The sequence below is a fragment of the Hippopotamus amphibius genome, chromosome 11 (assembly GCF_030028045.1).
Source record: "Hippopotamus amphibius kiboko isolate mHipAmp2 chromosome 11, mHipAmp2.hap2, whole genome shotgun sequence".
In the NCBI taxonomy this organism is placed as follows: domain Eukaryota; kingdom Metazoa; phylum Chordata; class Mammalia; order Artiodactyla; family Hippopotamidae; genus Hippopotamus; species Hippopotamus amphibius.
The window spans coordinates 25,034,180-25,055,510 of record NC_080196.1 but is presented as its reverse complement, the minus strand read 5'-3'; the positions used below and the strand labels follow the sequence as shown (position 1 = coordinate 25,055,510).

The 21,331-nt window shown below is 56.8% G+C and overlaps 1 protein-coding gene across 10 annotated transcripts in view; it reads left to right on the top strand.

The window, feature by feature from the left end:
- The window catches only part of TNXB (tenascin XB), a 55,792-nt gene that overhangs the window by 20,181 nt on the left and 14,280 nt on the right, over positions 1-21,331 (top strand). For 5 of the 10 annotated variants that reach the window (XM_057698784.1, XM_057698781.1, XM_057698777.1 and 2 more), the window contains 17 exons: positions 574-867; positions 2,646-2,936; positions 3,293-3,598; positions 5,216-5,548; positions 5,939-6,286; positions 9,387-9,692; positions 10,745-11,044; positions 12,336-12,623; positions 12,892-13,200; positions 13,746-14,060; positions 14,186-14,509; positions 14,907-15,254; positions 15,650-15,997; positions 16,391-16,741; positions 17,129-17,503; positions 19,214-19,510; positions 20,844-21,176. In XM_057698784.1, coding sequence (XP_057554767.1) covers positions 574-867; positions 2,646-2,936; positions 3,293-3,598; positions 5,216-5,548; positions 5,939-6,286; positions 9,387-9,692; positions 10,745-11,044; positions 12,336-12,623; positions 12,892-13,200; positions 13,746-14,060; positions 14,186-14,509; positions 14,907-15,254; positions 15,650-15,997; positions 16,391-16,741; positions 17,129-17,503; positions 19,214-19,510; positions 20,844-21,176 — 5,466 coding nt within the window. Of the gene's footprint in view, positions 1-573; positions 868-2,645; positions 2,937-3,292; positions 3,599-5,215; positions 5,549-5,938; positions 6,287-7,265; positions 7,282-7,602; positions 7,718-9,386; positions 9,693-10,744; positions 11,045-12,335; positions 12,624-12,891; positions 13,201-13,745; positions 14,061-14,185; positions 14,510-14,906; positions 15,255-15,649; positions 15,998-16,390; positions 16,742-17,128; positions 17,504-19,213; positions 19,511-20,843; positions 21,177-21,331 lie in introns of those variants that run through there. The other 5 variants (XM_057698786.1, XM_057698780.1, XM_057698785.1 and 2 more) reach the window with 5 other exon arrangements.

The window sequence follows — 21,331 nt, the reverse complement described above, 5'->3', positions numbered from 1 at the left end:
CCTTGGGGTAGGGTGCTCCACGGCCATCAAGACTTCAGAGATGGGTGAGGTTTGTGAAACCAGTGCAGGAGCCTGGGCATCCGGGCTCTCACATTGCCTCCTGGTCCCTCTTTATGTGACTAGGGTAGCCAGCTCTCCCTGCAACTCCAGATAAAACTCAGCACTGGGGAGAGGGTAGCAAGGGAGACAGAAGTTCAGGTGGGCCGAGGCATCTTCAAACTGCTCTGAAACAGCAATGGCAAGGTTCTGAACTCTCAGGGAGAACCACGGAGGACCTGAAACTTCCCCAGAGAGCTTGGTGTGAAGAGGGAATGGGACCTTTGCGAATGGGGAGGAAGTTATCACAAGGGAAGAGCCAAAGCTCTCAACGCCAGAGCAGAGATTGGGGAGAAATGCCCCCCTTCTTAGAAAGGCTGGTCCCAGAAGACTAAGGGCGGGGAATGGAGGCTTCAAGGGAGGGAGCTGTCCAGGATGGAGTGAGCCAGTGGGACTGGGAGGGAAGGAGAGGGGAGGAAACTGGGGACAAGGCAGCGCTTGAGCCCACATGCTTTACTTTTGCCCCCCACACCCCAGACAGGGATGAAGAGAAGCCTGGGAAGCCCTTGGCCCCACCACGCCTGGGCAAGCTGACAGTGACGGACATGACCTCCAACTCTCTGCTTCTGCACTGGACGGTCCCTGAGGGCGAGTTCGACTCCTTCGTGATCCAGTACAAAGACAGGGACAGGCCCCAGGTGGTGCCTGTAGAGGGGCCCCAGCGCTCAGCCCTTATCTCCAACCTGGAGGTTGGCCGCAAGTACAAATTTGTCCTGTACGGCCTTGTGGGCAAGAGGAGGCATGGCCCCCTGGTGGCTGAAGCCAAGATCTGTGAGTGAGAGGGGTCACACACCCCTGCGCCTGCCCTCTGCACGATCCTGAAGGGGGTCTGTCCAGTGCTTTGGGAACTCCAGGAAGGCTTCCTGGAGGTGGTGGTGCCAGAGATGCAATCTGAAGGGAAGATTGTGGTGGGTCAGGCAGGGAGGTTGAGGAGGGCAGTGCAAACAGAGGGAGCTGTGGAGAGTGAGGCAGGTGAGAGTGTGGCCCTGTAAGATTACGAATCAGAGTCTCTTTCCTCTGGAAGGGGAACGGGGCACCTGGGAGCTGAGGGTGTTGATCTCACATCTCATGTGTCCGACTGAGACACTTGGACCTCATCTGAGGACCCTAGGGGGCTGCCAAAGGGCTTTAAGTGAGAGAATGACATGATTCAATATTTATCTTACAAATAGCACTGAGGCTGCTGCAGAGGATAGCTGGAAAAGTGAGTTAAGAACCAGCAAGAGGTGCTGGTGGCCTGGCTGGGATGATGGCAGTGAGGCTGGAGGTGGGAGGTGAAGGAAAGCGAGGGGGTCCAGGCACCTCCGCCTTTCTGGATCAGGCAGTCCCGTTCCCCAAGGCAAGGAACAGTGGATGTGAGGAACAGTGCAGCGGGGGACACCTAGTTAAACATCTTTCAAGCATTTGTTGTGTCAAATATGTTCAAGATGTTCTAAGTGTATCATTGCACTTAATCCTCATACGCAGCCCTGTGAGGCGTGCTCATTTCTTAGATGAGGAGAATCAAGGCACACAGAGGGCAAGGTGACTCAAGCAGAAAGTGATGGAGCCATAGTGTTATCCTGCTGCCCTCATGGGCCGGGAGAGCAGAGAAAAGGCCTGAAGATGGGGTGTGGGTGTCCCAATGGGCAGAAGCCAGGATAGGGGGCAGGGAGACGAGACATGGCCACTGGAATCCTGGAAATGGCCAACTTTCAGGGCATGAGTGGAGGAAGGGGAGCCTGCAGGGCAGCCTGGGGGGGAGCTGGGGAGAGGGATGCCAAAATAAAGGGTGCGGTCAGACACGTCAGATTCCGTAAGAGTGATTCAGGGCTACAGAGTGTCCACAGGACTTAGCAATGGGGAGGTCACCAGTGACCCTGGTGAGAGCTGCTGGTGGAGGGTGGAGCTGGGTTGGGAGGGTGATGGAGGTGAGGACATGACTGCAAGCAGTGTAGACATCTCCTTCTGGAATCTAGGCTGGGAATAGAGAGCAACGAGGGAGGGCAGAGGCTGGAGGGAGATGCAAATGCAGCCGAGTGGAGGAGCTTGTGTAAATGCTGATGGCATAGCTGAGGGAGTGAGGGTAGGAGAGGAGGAAGTGTGGCTCAGAGCACAGGTGGGGGCGGTCTCCCATGTTAAAATGCTCCAAGGACCAAGCTTCCCTCTCTTCGAGAAGAAACCAGCTAGTTGTTCGGCCTGGAAACAGTAGAGGCTGTCCTGGAAGACTTCCCTGGCCATGGGGATGTGGAAGGGGCTGGCTGGGCTCCCTTCTCTCTGAAGCCCTTCCTCAGGCCATGGAACGAGTCAGAGCCACACTAGTCCATACAGTGCTTTTGTGTCACATCAAAGAAGCACCCCTCCTTCTAGGTGTGCATAGCCCCTTGCCAGGGTACACAGCTTGGCAAGCAGAACGCGGGCTGGATTTCAGTCACTCAGTGCTCCCTCCGCCGTGCACCTTTGTGCAGTGAACAGCCTGCACAGCCTCACACAGCACCCCCAGGCAAGAGATGGATTCCTTCTTCTCCTTTGACCTGTGTCTCTGCCTTCCCTCTACCCTCTCTTCCCAGTGCCTCAGACGGATGCCAGCCCAGTGACTCTGCCCCACCTGGGGAAGCTGTGGGTGACAGACCCCACCCCAGATTCGCTGCACCTCTCCTGGACGGTCCCTGAGGGCCAGTTTGACTCCTTCGTGGTCCAATACAGGGACGGGGATGGACGGCCCCAGGTCATGCCCGTGGAAGGGGCTGAGCGCTCGGTCACTGTCTCCCCGCTGGAGCCTGACCACAAGTACAGATTCGCTCTGTTCGGGATCGCCAGCAGGAAGCGGCACGGCCCCCTCACGGCCGATGGCACCACCGGTGAGTGGCAGCCACCCAGGCCCCCATGTGACCCACCGCCTCAGTCTTCCACATGCTGGCCCTCCGCCAGGAACCAGCTGGGGCCTCCCAGCGAGATGGCTGACTCTGAATCCTGGCCCTGCTTTTGGGCTCAGGACCAGCCAGCCTCCCCCACGCTGCTGGGCCGCTTTCATCCTGTTCAGCTGCTCCCCAAGGCCCAGAAGGTGTGTCGTACCCTGGCTGTGCCAGCCTTCTCAGAGTTCAGCACTCACGCTAACTGCATAGAGACCCCCACGGGTGTGACAGCCCGTCCAAACCCCAGGCCCCAATCCCGGGGTTCTGCCAGTTCGATCCTGTCTGGATTCTCTTATTTACAGCCCCAGAGAAGAGAGAGGAGCCCCGCCACCCAGAGTCCCCCGAGCAGCCCCTGCTGGGGGAGCTAACGGTCACTGGCACCACCCCAGACTCCCTGCGCCTGTCCTGGACGGTGGCCCAGGGCTCTTTCGACTCCTTCATGGTCCAGTACAAAGATGCACAGGGGCGGCCCCAGGCAGTGCCCGTCAGGGGAGATGAGAAGGAGGTCACCATCCCCGGCCTGGAGTCCGATCGGAAGTATAAGATGAACCTCTATGGGCTTCATGGCAGGCAGCGCGTGGGGCCCGTGTCCGTGGTGGCCACCACAGGTGAGTCCCAGCTGCACAGGCCTCCCTCCCCAACCAACCCCCAGCCCTCTGAGTGGGACCTGCCCCCAGGATCCTTCCCATCTCCCTCCACCTTCTCTTTCTCGGCTCCAATTCTGCCAAAGCCTCCACCCTCTGCTTCCGCACATCCCAGGGCTTTGTATCCAGCCGCCAGCCCCAGACCTCTTTCTTGGCCCTGCTTCTCCATCTCCAAGAACAGACCCCATTTCCCCCATTCTGAGCACCGGGAATCATCCCTGCGCCCCGGGCTGTCCTCCCCTAGATTCCTCAGCCACTGTGTTCTTTCTTCGCAGTCATTGCTGGCCTCCTTCCCCTGGCGCAGCCTGTGGTTGTTTCTGAGCTTCTGTTGCCTGCTGCCCACACCCTCCCGCCATTGCTGCTCTGTTCAGAGCTGGCAAATCCAAGGGACGTGAGCTCCATATTTCCCCAGCCTCTTCCCAGCCCCTTGACTCCCAGCCAGCTTGGAGCAGGGCAAAGGGCTCACTTTCAGCCCCCTTGCCCTGCACTCCTCCACGGGCCCAGCCTCCCCTGTCCAGCACCATTTCCGTGGCTGTGTAGCCTTGTGGTTGGGAGCCTGGGCTCTAGAGCCAACTGCCTGGATTTTAATCCTAGCTCTGGGATCTTGTGCAAGTTACTGAACCTCTCTGGGCCTCAACTTTCTCATCTGTCAAATGGGGATAATAACAGGAACGGCTTCACAGTTGCTCGAATTAAATGGGTTAATATATATACATATGGCACTTAGAACAGTGCCGGGCACATCAAAACTGCTATTAAAGAGTGAGCCGCTGTCTCTCCCTGACTCTCTCACTTCCCAGTGTCCTTTTTTCCTCCTCACCTCCCCACCTTCCCCATCCTTGCCTGGGTTATCAGTCTTGCCTGCTGCCTCCTCCATCTCCTGCCCCCTGAGCCGTCCCCCATGAGCTGCGGAGTGGGTCGCAGAAGGGCTGGCTTCCTTGCGCCCGTCTCCCCACCCCACGGAGCCTCAGCAGAGGCCTGGCTGCTGCAGACGGTGGGCAGATGCCCTCAGGGCTGTGATTCTAGCCCCGGCCAGGGAAGAGCACGGCCCTCCCCAGCCCCCAGCCCCAGCCCCAAACCGTTTCCCACCCTCCTCTTGTCTGAAGTGGAGGGAGGGGCAGGGCTGCCCAGGGAAGCCTTAGGCAGAGCACATCCCGTTTCCTGCCACGGTCAGTGGGATGAGGGGGGCTGCAAAGCCCTGGGGAGGAGCAGGAGCTGAAAGGGACAAACAGGGAGGAAGAGGCCTCACTGCCCTGCCCCCTTGCTTTCCTGTGGTCGCGCTGTCCATGAACACAGTAGAGAAGAGTGCCTCAGAGTTTCCTCTCTTCCCATCTCACTTCCTTTCTCAGACATGAGAGGAGGCCCCCCCACCCCACAGTGCAATCGTCCAGCAGTACACAGTGGGGTGTAGCGGCTGTCTCAGCCCTGCCTCCTTTAACGCGTTGCTGAACTGCTAATACAAAGGCTACAGGAACCCCTAAGCCAACAGCTCAAGGAGTATATTTGCCGAGCTTACTTCAGTGTCATGATTAATGTCACTAGCAAAGCACGTCACCTGTAAAGCCTGACCTCTTCTCTCAGCCCCCCAGGAAGTCGTGGACAAGACCCCCAGCCCCACAGAACCCAGCACTGAGGCCCCAGAGCCCCCCGAGGAGCCCCTCCTGGGGGAGCTGACGGTGACAGGATCCTCCCCGGCCTCGCTGAGCCTCTCCTGGACCGTCCCCCAGGGGCACTTCGACTCCTTCACTGTCCAGTACAGAGACAGGGACAGGCAGCCCAAGGTGATTCGGGTGCCAGGGCATGAGGACAAGGTCACCATCCCGGGCCTGGAGCCAGACCAAAAGTACAAGATGAACCTGTACGGCTTCTATGACGGCCAGCGCGTAGGCCCCGTCTCTGTCATTGGGGTGACAGGTGAGTGGACAGTGGAAGCCCTAGAGTGGGACCTAGTGGGAGGACCACCCTCTCTCAGGTGATGGGTGAGTGGGATACAGGCGGCCTCTCTACTCGAGGCTGAGCCATGGTGCCCTTTGTGCCTCCCCCCGGGCTTCCTGAGGACCAGGATGTCCTCCTGGGCAGAGAAGGGCCTCCGTGAGCCATGCTGGTGGCTGCCCTGGTTCCCTACAGCTGACCCCAGAGGCTCCAGGCATGTTTATGAGATGTCAGCTGAGCAGGACCACCCAGCCCCAAAGACGGGCTTCTCTGAACTGACTTCAGGGCCCGGAGTCAGGGCCAAGGCTTGGGAGGAGACCCAAGGACATCTCCTGGGGACCCTGCCTCACCCTCTCTGTGTCTCCTTCTCAGCTGCAGAGGAAGAGACCCCCAGCCCCACAGAGATGGAAGAGACCCCCAGCCCCACAGAGCCCAGCACTGAGGCCCCCGAGCACCCTGAGGAGCCCCTCCTGGGGGAGCTGACGGTGACAGGATCCTCCCAGGACTCGCTGAGCCTCTCCTGGACCGTCCCCCAGGGCCACTTCAACTCCTTCACGGTCCAGTACAAGGGCAGAGACGGGCCCCAGGTGGTGCGCGTCGAGGGCGAGGAGAGTGAGGTGACCGTTGGGGGCCTGGAGCCCGGGCACAAGTACAAGATGCACCTGTACGGCCTGCACGAGGGGCAGCGCGTGGGCCCCGTGTCCATCATGGGCGTGACCGGTGAGTGGGGCTGGGCGCCTTGTTCGTTTTCCTCCCACCAGTGGCCCCCAGCCTGCCTGTGGCATTGCCCTTCCTTGCTGTAATAGAACCACCTGCTTGGGGAAGACCTAGAAAGAACAGTTCACTGGGGACTGGGCTACAACCAGCTGCATGTCCTTGATGAGTTTTCAACTGTCTGTGCCTGTTTCCTCAGCTGTAAAATGGGGATAATAACGCGTACCTCGCAGAACTGTTGTGAGGTTGAATGAGTGAGCAGACAGAAGGGCGGGCCTGGCACAGAGCAACACGCTGGCAGTGTTTGTCCCTATGGCTACTATATTTGTCCTCACCCTGGGGTCTGCTCTGTCCCCTTTGGCTGGTTTGGCTTCTTGGATGGTCAGAATGTACGTGAGACATTGGCCCCTTCACCAGTGCAGCTGGGAACTTTCTTTACTACTCCTCTGGTGAGTGATTATAGCAGTGAAGAATGTCCCTTCCACCTGGGTACAGAGGACCAGCCTGGGCACCTGTTCTCCAGAGCCCCAGTGCGAGGGGCCAGATCCCAGACAGGCCTCTGGGACTCTCCTGCTGACCTGCCCAGCTTGGCCCCAGCGAGGGGCATCTCTTTTCCACTTTGCTCACTGAAACAAAGATACAGCTTGTTTCAAAAGCAACTTTTAACATAAAGGGAAAGATTTTAAAAAGCAGAGAAACAGGTTTCCAGAGCATGGTTTCTGCGCTTCTCGAAGGGACTTGGTTGGCTTAGTTTCCAGAACCTTCTACTCCCGATTTCTTTTCTTTCTTCAGCCAGCACAGAGAGTAGGGAGGGGGAACGCCTCCCTGAGTTACTGTCCTGCAGGCCTGAAGCAGCAGGGTGGAGGCTCGTGCCAGGCCGGAACATGAGGCCTAGGTTTCTCCTGGGGTCACCCTCAGTCTGTCCATCTTCCGGGGCAGCCACACTGGTCCCCAGCTAAGGATGGACTGTGTCGGGCACTGACTGAGGTGGTGCAGTGGAGGTAACTTGAGTTCCAGCCCTGGCTTCTCAGTTCTTAGCCGTGCGATCGAGCCCAGTATCAGAGCAGGCAGGTGAGGGGCAGCTGGAGCCCGCTGAGCTGACCCAGGGGCGGCCCCTGGCACACAGCGTGTGCCGAACCGTTGCTAGGAGAAGAACGAACGTGCAGCTTTAGAAACATTGCTAAATTGGGAAAGATTATGCCAAATGCAGCCTGGGACTGCAGTACTCTCGGGTAGTTGTCGTTCCACCTCCCCTAGTTAAGCCAAACCACCAACAAGAAGGCTTAATGGTGAGGGACGGTTTCTCCCTCTCATGGAAAGAAGTACAGAGACAGCAAAAACAAGCAGGAAATGGATGCTACAGGAACCAGCAGAGCTAGAAGGCAGATGAAATGAAACACAATGCCCAGCCTGGCACCTGTGCTTGGGAGAAGCTCAGTAAGTGGTGGTCACTCCCGCCCACCTTCAGCTACCTCCACCCCTGCCCTCCCCACTCAGACTTATCTCTGTCCTCCTGAGGCCTTGTCTCCAGCCCCTTTTTTTTTTAAATTTTTTTGGCCACTCCACATGGCTTGTGGGATCTTAGTTCCCCAAGCAGGGATTGAACCCATGCCCCCTGCAGTGAAAGCCTGGAACCCTAACCACTGGGTAACCAAGGAATTCCCATGCCAGCCCATTCTTTTTTTTTGGCACACGGGCTTGGTTGCTCCGCGGCATGTGGGATCTTCCTGGAGCTGGGATTGAACCCGTGACCTCTGCATTGGCAGGCAGATTCTTAACCACTGCGCCACCTAGGAAGCCCTGCCAGCCCATTCTTAAAGCAGGTTTTATCGGTACAGAGCCTAGTCTCGTCCTCCCACAGGAGCCAGAGAAACAAGCTCTGGGGAGACCTCCCACCCAGCCACCCCCCCTGCCGGTTGCCTCTTGGGACCACCTTCCAGGCTGGTCACTCATGAGCAAGGCTTCCCAGACTCAGCTCACTGGGGGGCAGTGGGGCCCAGCAGGTCCTGAGCTTAGCCTTTCCCAGACGTGCAGACCGCTCATTAATTCAACCAACACTCTGGGAGCACCCACTGGGCGCCGGTGCTGGGGACACAGCAGCGAACAAGGCACAGCTCCTGCTGGGAGCTCACATTCTGTCCGAAGGAGACAGGCACCAAACTGCGCAACTGTGTCAGTGGGACCATATGTGACAGTGATAAGAGCTGGGGAGAAAAGCAAAGCCCAGGAGGTGAGATGGTGAGTGGGCGGGAAGCAGGCGGGAAAGGACCTCCCTGAGGAAGGACTTGCAGGAGAGAGAGGACAAGCCGTATAGGCCTCTGGAGAAGAGCATCTGGGGCAGAGGGCAGGTTGCCTGAGCGTCTGTGGACCGGCGAGGCGTGTTTTGGAATGGGGAGGGTGATGTGAGAGATGAACGTGTGGGGCTCGGAGGTCATTGTAAAGACTTGGCTTTTGCTCTGAGTGAGATGGAAGCCGTTGCGAGACCAGGCTGTCACTGATGTGTTAACGGTGGGGGACGGAGGTGAGGTAGGAGACTGGGCTGTAATCCAGCAAGAGCCCGCGTGCTTAGAGATGGTGGCAGTGGAGTTGGGGGGTGGGGGGTGGGGTCTGCTTCTGAAGGTAGTGCCAACAGGACAACTCCCAGGCCGGCCACGGGGTGGAAGAGAGGCCTCAGGGATGACTCTGAGAGTGGTGCTGTGGTTTTGCTGGGGTGGGAAAGCTGTGCAGGGAGCAGGTGCGGGGGGAGCCCTGAGCTTGGTTTTGGACTTGAGTGTGAGACATCGATTAGGCACCCAAGGCAGATGCTGAGCAAACGCAAGTCTGGGGGTCAGCAGGGAGGTCTGGATGGGAGGACTTGGAGCCGGAGATGCACAGATGAACTTCAGCCACTTTCCCAGGGTCTCAGTGGTGGCTGACACCCCTGCCCCCAAGCACAGCCCTGGATTCTGGCAGGGACTTAGTGAAGGGTTCTTGGCCAGACAGATGTTGCCAATCAGTGTAGTCTTACATCAGAACCACCCTGTGGGCACTGCAAAAAACAACACATGTAATTACTACAAGGGGAAGAGGGGCTTTTCCTGACAGCTTCCCACCATCTCTCTCTAAGCTCCACAACTAGAAGAGCCTCCTCCAGCCACCGAGCCCCCTCTGGAGCCACGCCTCGGGGAGCTGACAGTGACAGATGTGACCCCCAACTCCATGGGCCTTGCATGGACAGTCCCCGAGGGCCAGTTTGACTCCTTCGTGGTCCAGTACAAGGACAAGGACGGGCAGCCCCAGGCGGTGCCCGTGGCCGCAGACCAGCGAGAGGCCACTGTCCCCGGCCTGGAGCCCGCACGCAAATACAAGATGAACCTCTACGGTCTCCGTGGTGGGCAGCGCGTGGGCCCCCTCTCTGTGGTAGCCGTGACCGGTGAGTGAGGGCGGGTAAAGGCGGTTCCCATCCCTAGTTACCCAGGGCTGCCCCACCCTCCACAACCCCTCTCTCAGGTCCTGCCTCAGTGGCCCCGCAGGTCCTCCCCAGGCACAGGCGTCTTAGTCTGTTCCCTGAGCGCTTGGCTCCCCTCCTGAGCTGGAACTTCCCTGCCCTCCATCTCGTCTCCAGTCCGCCTCCTCCCCCACGTAGGATTGTCTTCCTCCCTTCTGACCTAAGTCTCGCCAGACCCTATCTTTCTGATTGTCCACAGCTGTTTCCTCCCCTCTCTTTACAACCCTGCTGTGACTTGGACCTGCTACCACCTCCCCCTGCTGCCCTTTTTCTTTGGGGTTAAACAACACACATCCCTTAAATCTCTCCCCAGGGGCCCTCAGCCCCCTGGCCTGAGCTGTGTTCCCTTCTGATCGAGCCAGCGTCTTCCTCCCTCCGGGAAGTGGCCCTTGCTCTCTGCTCCCAGCTTCTCCCACCCCTCATGCTTCCTGGGCACAGGCTGCCACCATTTCTGTGCTATCATGTCTGTGAAACCAGTGAACTCCTTTCAGAGCAATGTCTTAAAATCTATGAAATAAAATGCATAGGATTACAAAGGTAACCAATTCTACTGATACCTAATTATCAAAATATGTTAAAACTCGAATTTATGACTTAGTAATACACGAACTTCATTATTAGTTCGTTAAATAGCGAGACTTAGTGGCACGTTTAATAACCTGCCCACATTTAGAAGCAGTGATGACGGTAAAGAGTGTTTTGCAGCTTCTGCAGTAATTCTAAGGTGATGGGACAACATCTGAGATTCCTATTGGTGACAGAGTCACAAGCACAGCTAGTACCACCATAGCTGGTTTCCTATATTCATCATTGAAGGAGATGCTGCATTGCACTTAGAGATCAGTGAAAATAGAGATGTAACTGTTTCCCATTTCAGTTCAAGCCTCCCTGAGGCTCTCAGAGCCCAGGAGCCCTTGCGAGGGCAGAGTTCTCCCACCTGAGATCTCAGCCATGCTCTTTGTCTTCCTGGATCCTAGCTCCCCTCCCTCCAGCCCCAGCCACAGAGGCCCCCCTGGAGCCACGCCTGGGGGAGCTGACAGTGACCGACGTGACCCCGGACTCCGTGGGCCTCTCCTGGACGGTAACCGAGGGTGAATTCGACTCCTTCGTGGTCCAGTACAAGGACAGGGATGGGCAGCCCCAGGTGGTGCCCGTGGCTGCAGACCAGCGCGAGGTCACTGTCCCCGGCCTGGAGCCCAATAGGAAATACAAGTTCCTGCTCTTTGGGATCCAGGATGGGAAACGCCGCAGCCCAGTCTCGGTGGAGGCAAAGACAGGTGAGAGGGACTCCCACGAAGCTGAGCCTGAGGCCCCAGCCCTGCTGCCCTTCCTCACGCTGCCCGATCGCCTCGCCCTTCTGCCAGGTCTCTGCTTCATCCGCCTCTACTGTTTCATTTGAAAAGCTACGCTGCCTGCCCTGATCTCAGGCAGATGAGAACCAGGAAAATGGGGCCAGTTCCTGGATCAGTTGCCCCTGCTGACTTTTCCCCTCTTCTCATAATTCCTACTTCTGTTGAATGGGGGAGGGTCCTTCAGATCCCTTCCTGGAAGGTGGAACAGGAGAAACAGCAGGGCTGGGGATGGGGGAGGGAGCCAGGAGCCATTCCACCTCCCTGGGCCTGCAAGTCCCCAGCCCTGTGTAGCCATCACCTCCTGAGAGTTCTTCCCTCTGACTCTCACCCAATTTCCCACCTGGCCCAGGCACATTGGGTCCCATATCTGCCTCCCCAAAGGGACCCCTTTCCTCCTCTGCCCTCTTCCTGGAGCCTCAGAAACCAGGGACCAGAGGAGCCCAAGATGGGCTACCCAGTCAGGCCCAGTCAGGCCCAGCCCAGCTGTGCCCCTTTCCTGAGTTTTGGTCCAGGCCCTCCCCTGCCCCTGGGGGCTCCCTGTTGCCAGAAAACTCTCACAATAACAATGCCGTCAGCGTCCTTGCTGTCCAGGAAGGCAGAAGGCCAGCTCCTTCTCAGGCCGTGGGGTGGCTTCTTGGGCAGACACCAGATCCTTCTCCTGTCTGAGCTCCCCCTTTTCTCCCCATACCCCCCTCACACACAGGCAGCCTCCTCTCCTGCACCGGGTCCTACGAGGGTCACCTCCATTGTAATATCCTGCCTCCCCACCAGCTGTCTGCCCCCATCAGGGATCCTGTGCCCCCTCTGACATCCCCAGGACCCTTGGATGTCCCCAGGGACCAGTCAAATCACAAAGCGCGGGTTCCTCAGTCAAAGGAAACAAGCAGACCAAGTCTGTGATAAGCTGCACCCTGCTAAGGAAATGGTCTCTACCAGGTGGTTAGAGTCTGGACAGCAAGAGGAATAAGATAAACAGGAAGCTAGGGAATCTCTTCTCCCAGAGATGTCTCAGGACAGAAGACCCCTCCCTGCGCTGATATAGCGGACAGGGGCATGGCCAGTTGGGGATGCTGGCAGTCATGGGAGGGTGATGGAAATTTTTGGGGGAAGCACTGATCATTTGGGCAGTTCTGGGTTTTTCCAGCTCCAGCAGGAGGCAATCAAGGAGTCATTTTGGAAAAAAAAAATAAACACAAGAAACTTTCCTCTCTGTCAGTTGCCCACAGTGACGGCAGCCCGGGAGCCGCACCCCACCTCGGGGAGCTGTGGGTGACAGACCCTGCCCCAGACTCACTGCGCCTCTCCTGGACGGTCCCCGAGGGCCACTTTGACTCCTTTGTGGTCCAGTTCAAGGACAGGGATGGGCCCCAGGTGGTGCCTGTGGAGGGCCACAAGCGCTCGGTCACCATCAGCCCTCTGGACCCCGGCCGCAAGTACAGATTCCTCCTCTATGGCCTCCTGGGCAAGAGGCGCCATGGCCCTCTCACCGCCGAGGGCACCACAGGTGAGGGCGGCCCCTGCAGGGGGGCATCTCTGATCCGGAGGGCGCCTCCCCCCCGCTCCGCCCCCGGGAAGGTCACTTGTGGTCACTTGTGGTGGCTGCCATCACGGTGGTTGTTTGGCCCCAGCCGTTCTGGCTGGGATCCGGCCCTGCTCTCCTTGCGCTGGCCCAAAGATCCAGCCCTGTCTTTAGATCTCTGAGTCCTTCCCTTCAGGGTCACCCAGCCTTCCAGAAACAACACAACCATTTCCTCTCTGTCTTTCCACCTCAGAGACCCGGAGAGCAGTGGACGAGGCTGGAACAAAGCGTCCCTCCAAACCACGTCTGGGGGAGGAGCTGCAGGTGACCGGCGTGACATCAGACTCTGTGGGCCTCTCGTGGACGGTCCCTGAGGGCCAGTTTGACTCCTTTGTGGTCCAGTACAAGGACAGAGATGGGCAACCCCAGGTGGTGCCTGTGGAAGGAAGCCTCAGGGAGGTCAGTGTCTCGGGCCTGGACCCTGCCCGCAGGTACAAGCTGCTGCTCTACGGACTGTACGAGGGCAAGCGTGTGGGTCCCATCTCTGCCATCGCCGTGACTGGTGAGTGCAGCTGGGGTTGGGGGGAACACGCTGTCCCTTCTTCCTGTCTGGCTCTCCTGCTCCGATGGATCACGCGATTTCTGAGCTTTCTATACCCCTTCTTTTGGGGGAAGGGATCAGCCTCATAGAGGAATAGTTTACAGACAATAATATTCACCCATTTTAAGCACGTAATTCAATGAGTTGGGGCAAATGTATTACCACAACCAAGATATAAAACGTTGACTCCAGAAGTTTCCCTATGCTCCTGTGCAGTCAGTGTTCCCAACCCAGCTTTTGACAACCACTAATTGCTTTCTACCATTCTAGTGTTGCCTTTTTAAGCTTTTCATTTATCAGAACCATACAATACATAATTTTTTGGTTTTTTTCTTGCACTTAGCATAATTCATCTTGCACTTTTGAAATTCATCCCTGTGTATCAGTAGTTGGTCCTTTTTGTTACTGACCTCTTGTCGTCACCTCCTTCCCTCCTTCCATCATCTTGGAGAGTCTTGGTACAGCGATAGACCCGTCACCCATCTCTACCTGTCTCTCTGAAACAGCCCCCAGGGAAGAAATCGAAGCCGAGACTGAGGCCCCCAGCCCTCCAGCATCTGAGCTCCATTTGGGGGAAGTGACTGTGGAGGAGGCCACCCCACACACTCTGCATCTCTCCTGGATGGTGACTGAGGGAGAATTTGACTCCTTCGTGGTCCAGTACACAGACGAGGATGGGCAGCTCCAGATAGTCCATTTAGGGGGTGACCAGAATGACATCACTCTCTCTGACTTGGAATCCGACCACAGATACCTGGTGAGCCTGTACGGTTTCCATGAGGGGCAGCGTGTGGGTCCTGCCCACATCGAGGCCCTGACAGGTGAGCAAAAGAACTCTGTCCCCTCGGCTTCCTTCCAGGTGGCTGAGAGGGCTCAGAGGAGGGCAGAGTCCCCGAGGACACCACACACCTCTCTCAGATCCTTCTTTTGCCATGTCTATGTTTAGCCCCAGGCGAGGAAGAGGATGAACCTTCAGAATCTCCTTCTACCACCCCTGAGCCTCCCGTCAAGCCTCGCCTGGGGGAGCTGGCAGTGACGGACGCCACCCCCGACTCCCTGAGCCTCTCCTGGACTGTCCCCGAGGGCCACTTTGACCACTTCCTGGTCCAGTACAAGAACGGGGACGGGCAGCCCAAGGCGGTGAGGGTGCCAGGGCACGAGGACGGGGTCACCATCTCGGGCCTGGAGCCAGATGAAAAATACAAGATGAACCTGTATGGCTTCCACGACGGCCAGCGCCTGGGCCCTGTCTCTGTCATCGGGGTGACAAGTGAGTGGACAGTGGAAGCCCTAGGGTTGGACCTAGTGGGAGGATCACCCTCTCTCAGGTGATGGGTGAGGGGGGTGCAGGAGTCCCTTTACTCAAGACTCAAGACTGAGCCATGGTGTCCTTGTGCCTCCCCTCTGGCTCCCTGAGGACCAGGAGGTCTTCCTGGGCAGAGAAGGGCCTCCATGAGCTGTGCTGGTGGCTGCTCTGGTCCCCTACAGCCGACCCTGGAAGCTTCAGTCATGTTTATGAGATGCCAGCTGAGCAGGACCACCCAGCCCCAAGGACGGGCTCCTTTGAACTGACTTCAGGGCCCAGAATCAGAGCCAAGGCTTGGAAGGAGACCCAAGGACATCTCCCAGGGACCTGGCCTCACCCTCTCTGTGTCTCTTCTTCCTAGCTGCACAGGAAGAGACCCCCAGCCCCACAGAGATGGAGGAGACCCCCAGCCCCACAGAACCGAGCACTGAGGCCCCAGAGCCCGCCAAGGAGCCCCTCCTTGGGGAGCTGATGGTGACAGGATCCTCCCCGGACTCGCTGAGCCTCTCCTGGACCGTCCCCCAGGGCCACTTCGACTCCTTCACTGTCCAGTACAAGGGCAGGGACGGGCCCCAGGTGGTGCGTGTCGGGGGCGAGGAGAGTGAGGTGACCATTGGGGGCCTGGAGCCCGGGCGCAAGTACAAGATGAACCTGTACGGCTTCCACGACGGCCAGCGTGTGGGCCCCATCTCTGTCATCGGGGTGACAGGTGAGTGGACAGTGGAAGCCCTAGAGTGGGACCGAGTGGGAGGATCATCCTCTCTCAGGTGATGGGTGAGTGGGATACAGGAGGCCCCTCTACTCGAGGCTGAGTCATGGTGCCCTTTGTGCCTCCCCCTCCCAGGCTCCCTGAGGACCAGGAGGTCCTCCTGGGCAGACAAGGGCCTCCATGAGCCATGCTGGTGGCTGCCCTGGTCCCCTACAGCTGACCCCGGAGGCTCCAGGCATGTTTATGAGATGCCAGCTGAGCAGGACCACCCAGCCCCAAGGACGGGCTCCTTTGAACTGACTTCAGGGCCCAGAATCAGAGCCAAGGCTTGGAAGGAGACCCAAGGACATCTCCCAGGGACCTGGCCTCACCCTCTCTGTGTCTCTTCTTCCTAGCTGCACAGGAAGAGACCCCCAGCCCCACAGAGATGGAGGAGACCCCCAGCCCCACAGAACCGAGCACTGAGGCCCCAGAGCCCGCCAAGGAGCCCCTCCTTGGGGAGCTGATGGTGACAGGATCCTCCCCGGACTCGCTGAGCCTCTCCTGGACCGTCCCCCAGGGCCACTTCGACTCCTTCACTGTCCAGTACAAGGGCAGGGACGGGCCCCAGGTGGTGCGTGTCGGGGGCGAGGAGAGTGAGGTGACCATTGGGGGCCTGGAGCCCGGGCGCAAGTACAAGATGAACCTGTACGGCTTCCACGACGGCCAGCGTGTGGGCCCCATCTCTGTCATCGGGGTGACAGGTGAGTGGACAGTGGAAGCCCTAGAGTGGGACCGAGTGGGAGGATCATCCTCTCTCAGGTGATGGGTGAGTGGGATACAGGAGGCCCCTCTACTCAAGGCTGAGTCATGGTGCCCTTTGTGCCTCCCCCGCCCAGGCTCCCTGAGGACCAGGAGGTCCTCCTGGGCAGACAAGGGCCTCCGTGAGCCATGCTGGTGGCTGCCCTGGTCCCCTACAGCTGACCCCGGAGGCTCCAGGCATGTTTATGAGATGCCAGCTGAGCAGGACCACCCAGCCCCAAGGACGAGCTCCTTTGAACTGACTTCAGGGCCCAGAATCAGATCCAAGGCTTGGGAGGAGACCCAAGGACATCTCGCAGGGACCCTGCCTCACCCTCTCTGTGTCTCCTTCTCAGCTGCAGAGGAAGAGACCCCCAGCCCCACAGAGATGGAGGAGACCCCCAGCCCCTCAGAACCCAGCACTGAGGCCCCAGAGCCCCCCGAGGAGCCCCTCCTTGGAGAGCTGATGGTGACAGGATCCTCCCTGGACTCGCTGAGCCTCTCCTGGACCGTCCCCCAGGGCCACTTCGACTCCTTCACTGTCCAGTACAGAGACAGGGACAGGCAGCCCAAGGTGATTCGGGTGCCAGGGCATGAGGACAAGGTCACCATCCCGGGCCTGGAGCCAGACCAGAAATACAAGATGAACCTGTACGGCTTCCATGACGGCCAGCGCGTGGGCCCCGTCTCTGTCATTGGGGTGACAGGTGAGTAGACAGTGGAAGCCCTAGAGTGGGACCGAGTGGGAGGACCACCCTCTCTCAGGTGATGGGTGAGTGGGATACAGGAGGCCTCTCTACTCGAGGCTGAGCCATGGTGCCCTTTGTGCCTCTCCTGGGCTTCCTGACGACCAGCGGGTCCTCCTGGGCAGAGAAGGGCCTCCGTGAGCCATGCTGGTGGCTGCCCTGGTCCCCTACAGCTGACCCCAGAGGCTCCAGGCATGTTTATGAGATGTTAGCTGAGCACCACCACCCAGCCCCTTTAGGGTTCTCTGAACTGACCCAGGGTCCCCAGTTTGGGCCACGGCTTGGGAAGAGACCCAAGGACGTCGCCCAGGGACCCTGCTTCACCCTCTCTGTGTCTCTCCTTCTCAGCTGCAGAGGAAGAGACCCCCAGCTCCACAGAGATGGAAGAGACCCCCAGTCCCACAGAGATGGAGGAGACCCCCAGCCCCACAGAACCCAGCACTGAGGCCCCAGAGCCCCCCGAGGAGCCCCTCCTGGGGGAGCTAATGGTGACAGGATCCTCCCCGGACTCGCTGAGCCTCTCCTGGACCGTCCCCCAGGGCCACTTCGACTCCTTCACCGTCCAGTACAAGGGCAGGGACGGGCCCCAGGTGGTGCGTGTCGGGGGCGAGGAGAGTGAGGTGACCGTTGGGGGCCTGGAGCCCGGACGCAAGTACAAGATGCACCTGTATGGCCTGCACAGGGGGCAGCGCGTGGGCCCCGTGTCCACTGTGGGCGTGACCGGTGAGTGAGGGCCCTCGGGACAAGGTCTCAGGAAAGGTCTCATAGTAGAGCCTCTTGAGTGTCTTCCACTAAAGACCCAGGACCCTAAAACCCCCAAACCTCTAATCCATCCATTATCCTATCCATTCAACACGTCAGGACAGGTGTGATCTGGGGGCAGGAAGAACGAATCCCAGGGAAGAGCTTTGCCCATTTGAGAGTGGCCGTTGGGGATTGAGGCCTCCAAGTCAGTCGTGCACTGACCCGTTTGTGGCTCTCTGCCTTGCCTGGGAACTCTGAAAAGAACTGTTTTGGGGATGTTGGGACAAATGCTATGAAATGTTAATTCTCGGCAAATATCTGTTATATAAAATTTCAAACATATACCCTAAGAGGAAGAAGAGCGCAATGAACTCCCATGTGCCAGTCAGCCTGCGTCAACCAAACATCAACTCGTGGCCAGTCTAGTGCATCCAGGCCCCACTCACTCCCTGCCCTCCCGACTAGAATGTTTGCTTTATTAACAGCTTTCCTGAGGTATAATTTACGCACCATAAAATTCACCTGTTTTAAGTATACAACTTTATCAATTTTAGTGTATTTACAGAATTGTACAACCAGCATCACTATCTAATTTTTTAAGTTTTCCATCACCTCAAAAAGAAACCTGGTGTCTAGACCCATGCCCAGTTCTGGTCCCCACTAATCTACTTTCTGTCTCTGTAGATTTGCCTTTTCTGGATACATCATATAACTGGAGTCATACAATACGTGTTCTTCTGTGTCTGGCTTCTTTTACCAAACACGTTTTCGAGGTTGATCTGTGTTGTAGCATGTAGCATGACTTCATTCCTTTATAGCCAAGTAACATTCTGCTATATGGATATACTGCTGCAATATTTTCAACTGATTCCATACATTCTTTACTTCATTATTACATACTTAAGTGTGCTTATCTTTTCAAAAAGACTATTTAAAAATAACCATGATACAGTGATTGTACTTTTAAAAATGAACACTCATTCCTTTAATATCATCAGATATCCAGGTAGTGCTACAGTTTCCTGATTGTCATAATTGTCATTTTGCAATTTGTTACTGGAATTAGGTCCAAATAAGAAAGATGGGGGGATGAACTGGGAGATTGGGATTGCCATAGATACATTACTAATAAGAAAAAAAAAAATCAAATTGTTAAAAAAAAAAAAAAGAAAGAAAAAAAGAAAGATAGGCTGCAATTGGGAGAATTGGGATTTTAAATAGGGTGGTCAGGGAAGACCCTACAGGGAAGGTGACATTTGAATGAAGACTTAAAGGAAGTGTGAACGTGAGCCATGCTGACATCTGGGGAAAGAACATTCAGGCAGAGGGAACAGTCATTGCAAAGGCCTTGAAGCAAGAGGCTGCCTGGCACGTTTGACGGACCTAACAAGGTCACAAAGAGATTTTGATGATTGGAAGTGGAAGTGGATCTTTTGTTTGTTTGTTTTGGTTTGGTTTTTAGTGCACCACAGGGCATGTGGGATCTTAGTTCCCCAACCAGGGATCAAACCTTTGCCCCCTGCAGTGGAGGCACAGATTCTTCACCACTGGACCACCAGGGAAGTCCCCAGAAATGGATCTTAAGTTAGGCCCACAAAGCTGGCCCACCTTCTGGCCTGAATCCAGAAGAGCAGGGCCCCAACAGTTCCTTCCAGCAACAGGAACGATTCTGTTTGCATCTCTTCCCAGCCCCTGAAGAGGAGCCCCCTGCCAGCCCCCATTTGAAGCCACACCTGGGAGAGCTGACTGTGACAGACACCACCTCTGACTCCCTGGGCCTCTCCTGGACCATCCCCGAGGGCCAGTTTGACCACTTCCTGGTCCAGTTCAAGAACGGAGATGGACAGCCCAAGGCAGTGAGGGTGCCAGGGCACGAGGATGGGGTCACCATCTCAGGCCTGGAGCCAGACCAAAAGTACACGATAAACCTGTACGGCTTCCACGGTGGCCAGCGCGTGGGCCCTGTCTCCACTGTCGGTTTAACCGGTGAGTGTGCAGTGGGACACTGGCCCTGCCCTGAGCTGGACTCAGTTTCCCTTTTATTGCCAGTACTCAGGTGTTTTTCTCCCACTGTTCTTGAGACTGAGCCTCCCAAGCTCCTGGGAACAGTTCTGCCCCTGTCTTCACTCTGGGCCTTTGGTGTCACCTTAGTTGTCTTACCCGTTACATGTGGGCTTTTTGAGTCCTTGAAGAGGCGGGGTACCAGGGAAATAACACAGACTTAGGCAGACCTGGGGCCAGCCCTAGCCTCGGCCCATTAAAGCTGTCTGACCTCGAGAGTCACGCAACCTCTCTGTGCCTCCCTTTCCTCATCCGTGCAGAAGGAATAATGACACCTGTCTGGCAGGGTGGGCATGAATGTGGCTTGGCTCACATGCAGTGTTTGGTAACTACAGGCTCCCTCTTCTGAGGAAGAAAATTAGTTCTTGAAAACCCTTGGGGTGAATTCTCATAATTCTCATTGATTTCAGTGGGTAAAATTGTATTTGTTCCCCAGCCCCCAAACTGATACACATGTGTGCTATATCAACATGGACTCCTGCAAACCTGGACACTATTACTTCCGTAGTTAATACTAGTCATATCTGCAGCTTAACAAGGCACTTCTCTTCATTAATTAGTCCCTAACGTGGCTGTTGGTGCTTTTGGTAAGTTCTTTTGTAGCTGTTACCCTTACATGCTTAAAACCTGGTTCCCAAACACAGTGGAGATACGAAACACGATGATTTTGTAATTCAGCTATGAAGGCAGAATAAAAACCTATACAGAACAGAAAAGACAAAAGAAATCTGTGGGCATGACGGGTCATCCCTGCCGTAAGCTGGCAAGAGAATTAATACAAGGTCCAAAAGCAACCCAACTGCAAAGATGATCTCGTGTGGTCTCATCTCTTTGCCTTCAACTGTGAAATCTTAATTAGTTTCTCAAATGCTCTGAAAAGCCTTCCAAACCAGAGGAGGTATTAAAGGAAAATACTGAGGAACCTGAGCGTACGCACCTCCTGATGCTGTGTGTCTGCTAGGTGTGATGCTGTTACCAAGCATTAGTCCTGTCCCACTAAATGAATTCACTCAGCAGCTCCTACAGGTTCCATGCTGCACATGCTGAGGTCATGGGGGTCCCACCCTACCATCTTGACATCTCCACGAGTGTGTGCTCTGTCCCCTAGAAACTGAACAGTCAAATCAGAGAAATGATGTCTTAACCCTGAGGCACTGGTGTCCAGGCTGCAGGGCCCTGGTGTGTCTGGGAGAAACCCCAGAATCCATCTCACAAAGCCCAAAGACTGTCCACCCATTCTCTTTGTCCCTTAATCCAGCCTCAGAAAAACACCAAGAAATGACCCCAGCCCCAGAAGACCTGCCTACTGCAGCCCCCGAGCCTTCCATCAAGCCTCACCTGGGGGAGCTGGCAGTGACGGACGCCACCCCCGACTCCCTGAGCCTCTCCTGGACTGTCCCCGAGGGCCACTTTGACCACTTCCTGGTCCAGTACAAGAATGGGGACGGGCAGCCCAAGGCGGTGAGGGTGCCAGGGCACGAGGACGGGGTCACCATCTCGGGCCTGGAGCCAGACCAAAAGTACAAGATGAACCTGTACGGCTTCCACAGTGGCCAGCGCGTGGGCCCCGTCTCTGTCATCGGGGTGACAAGTGAGTGGACAGTGGAAGCCCTAGGGTGGGACCTAGTGGGAGGATCACCCTCCCTCAGGTGATGGGTGAGGGGGGTGCAGGAGGCCCCTCTACTCGAGGCTGAGCCATGGTGCCCTTTGTGCCTCCCCTGGGCTCCCTGAGGACTGATGGGTTCC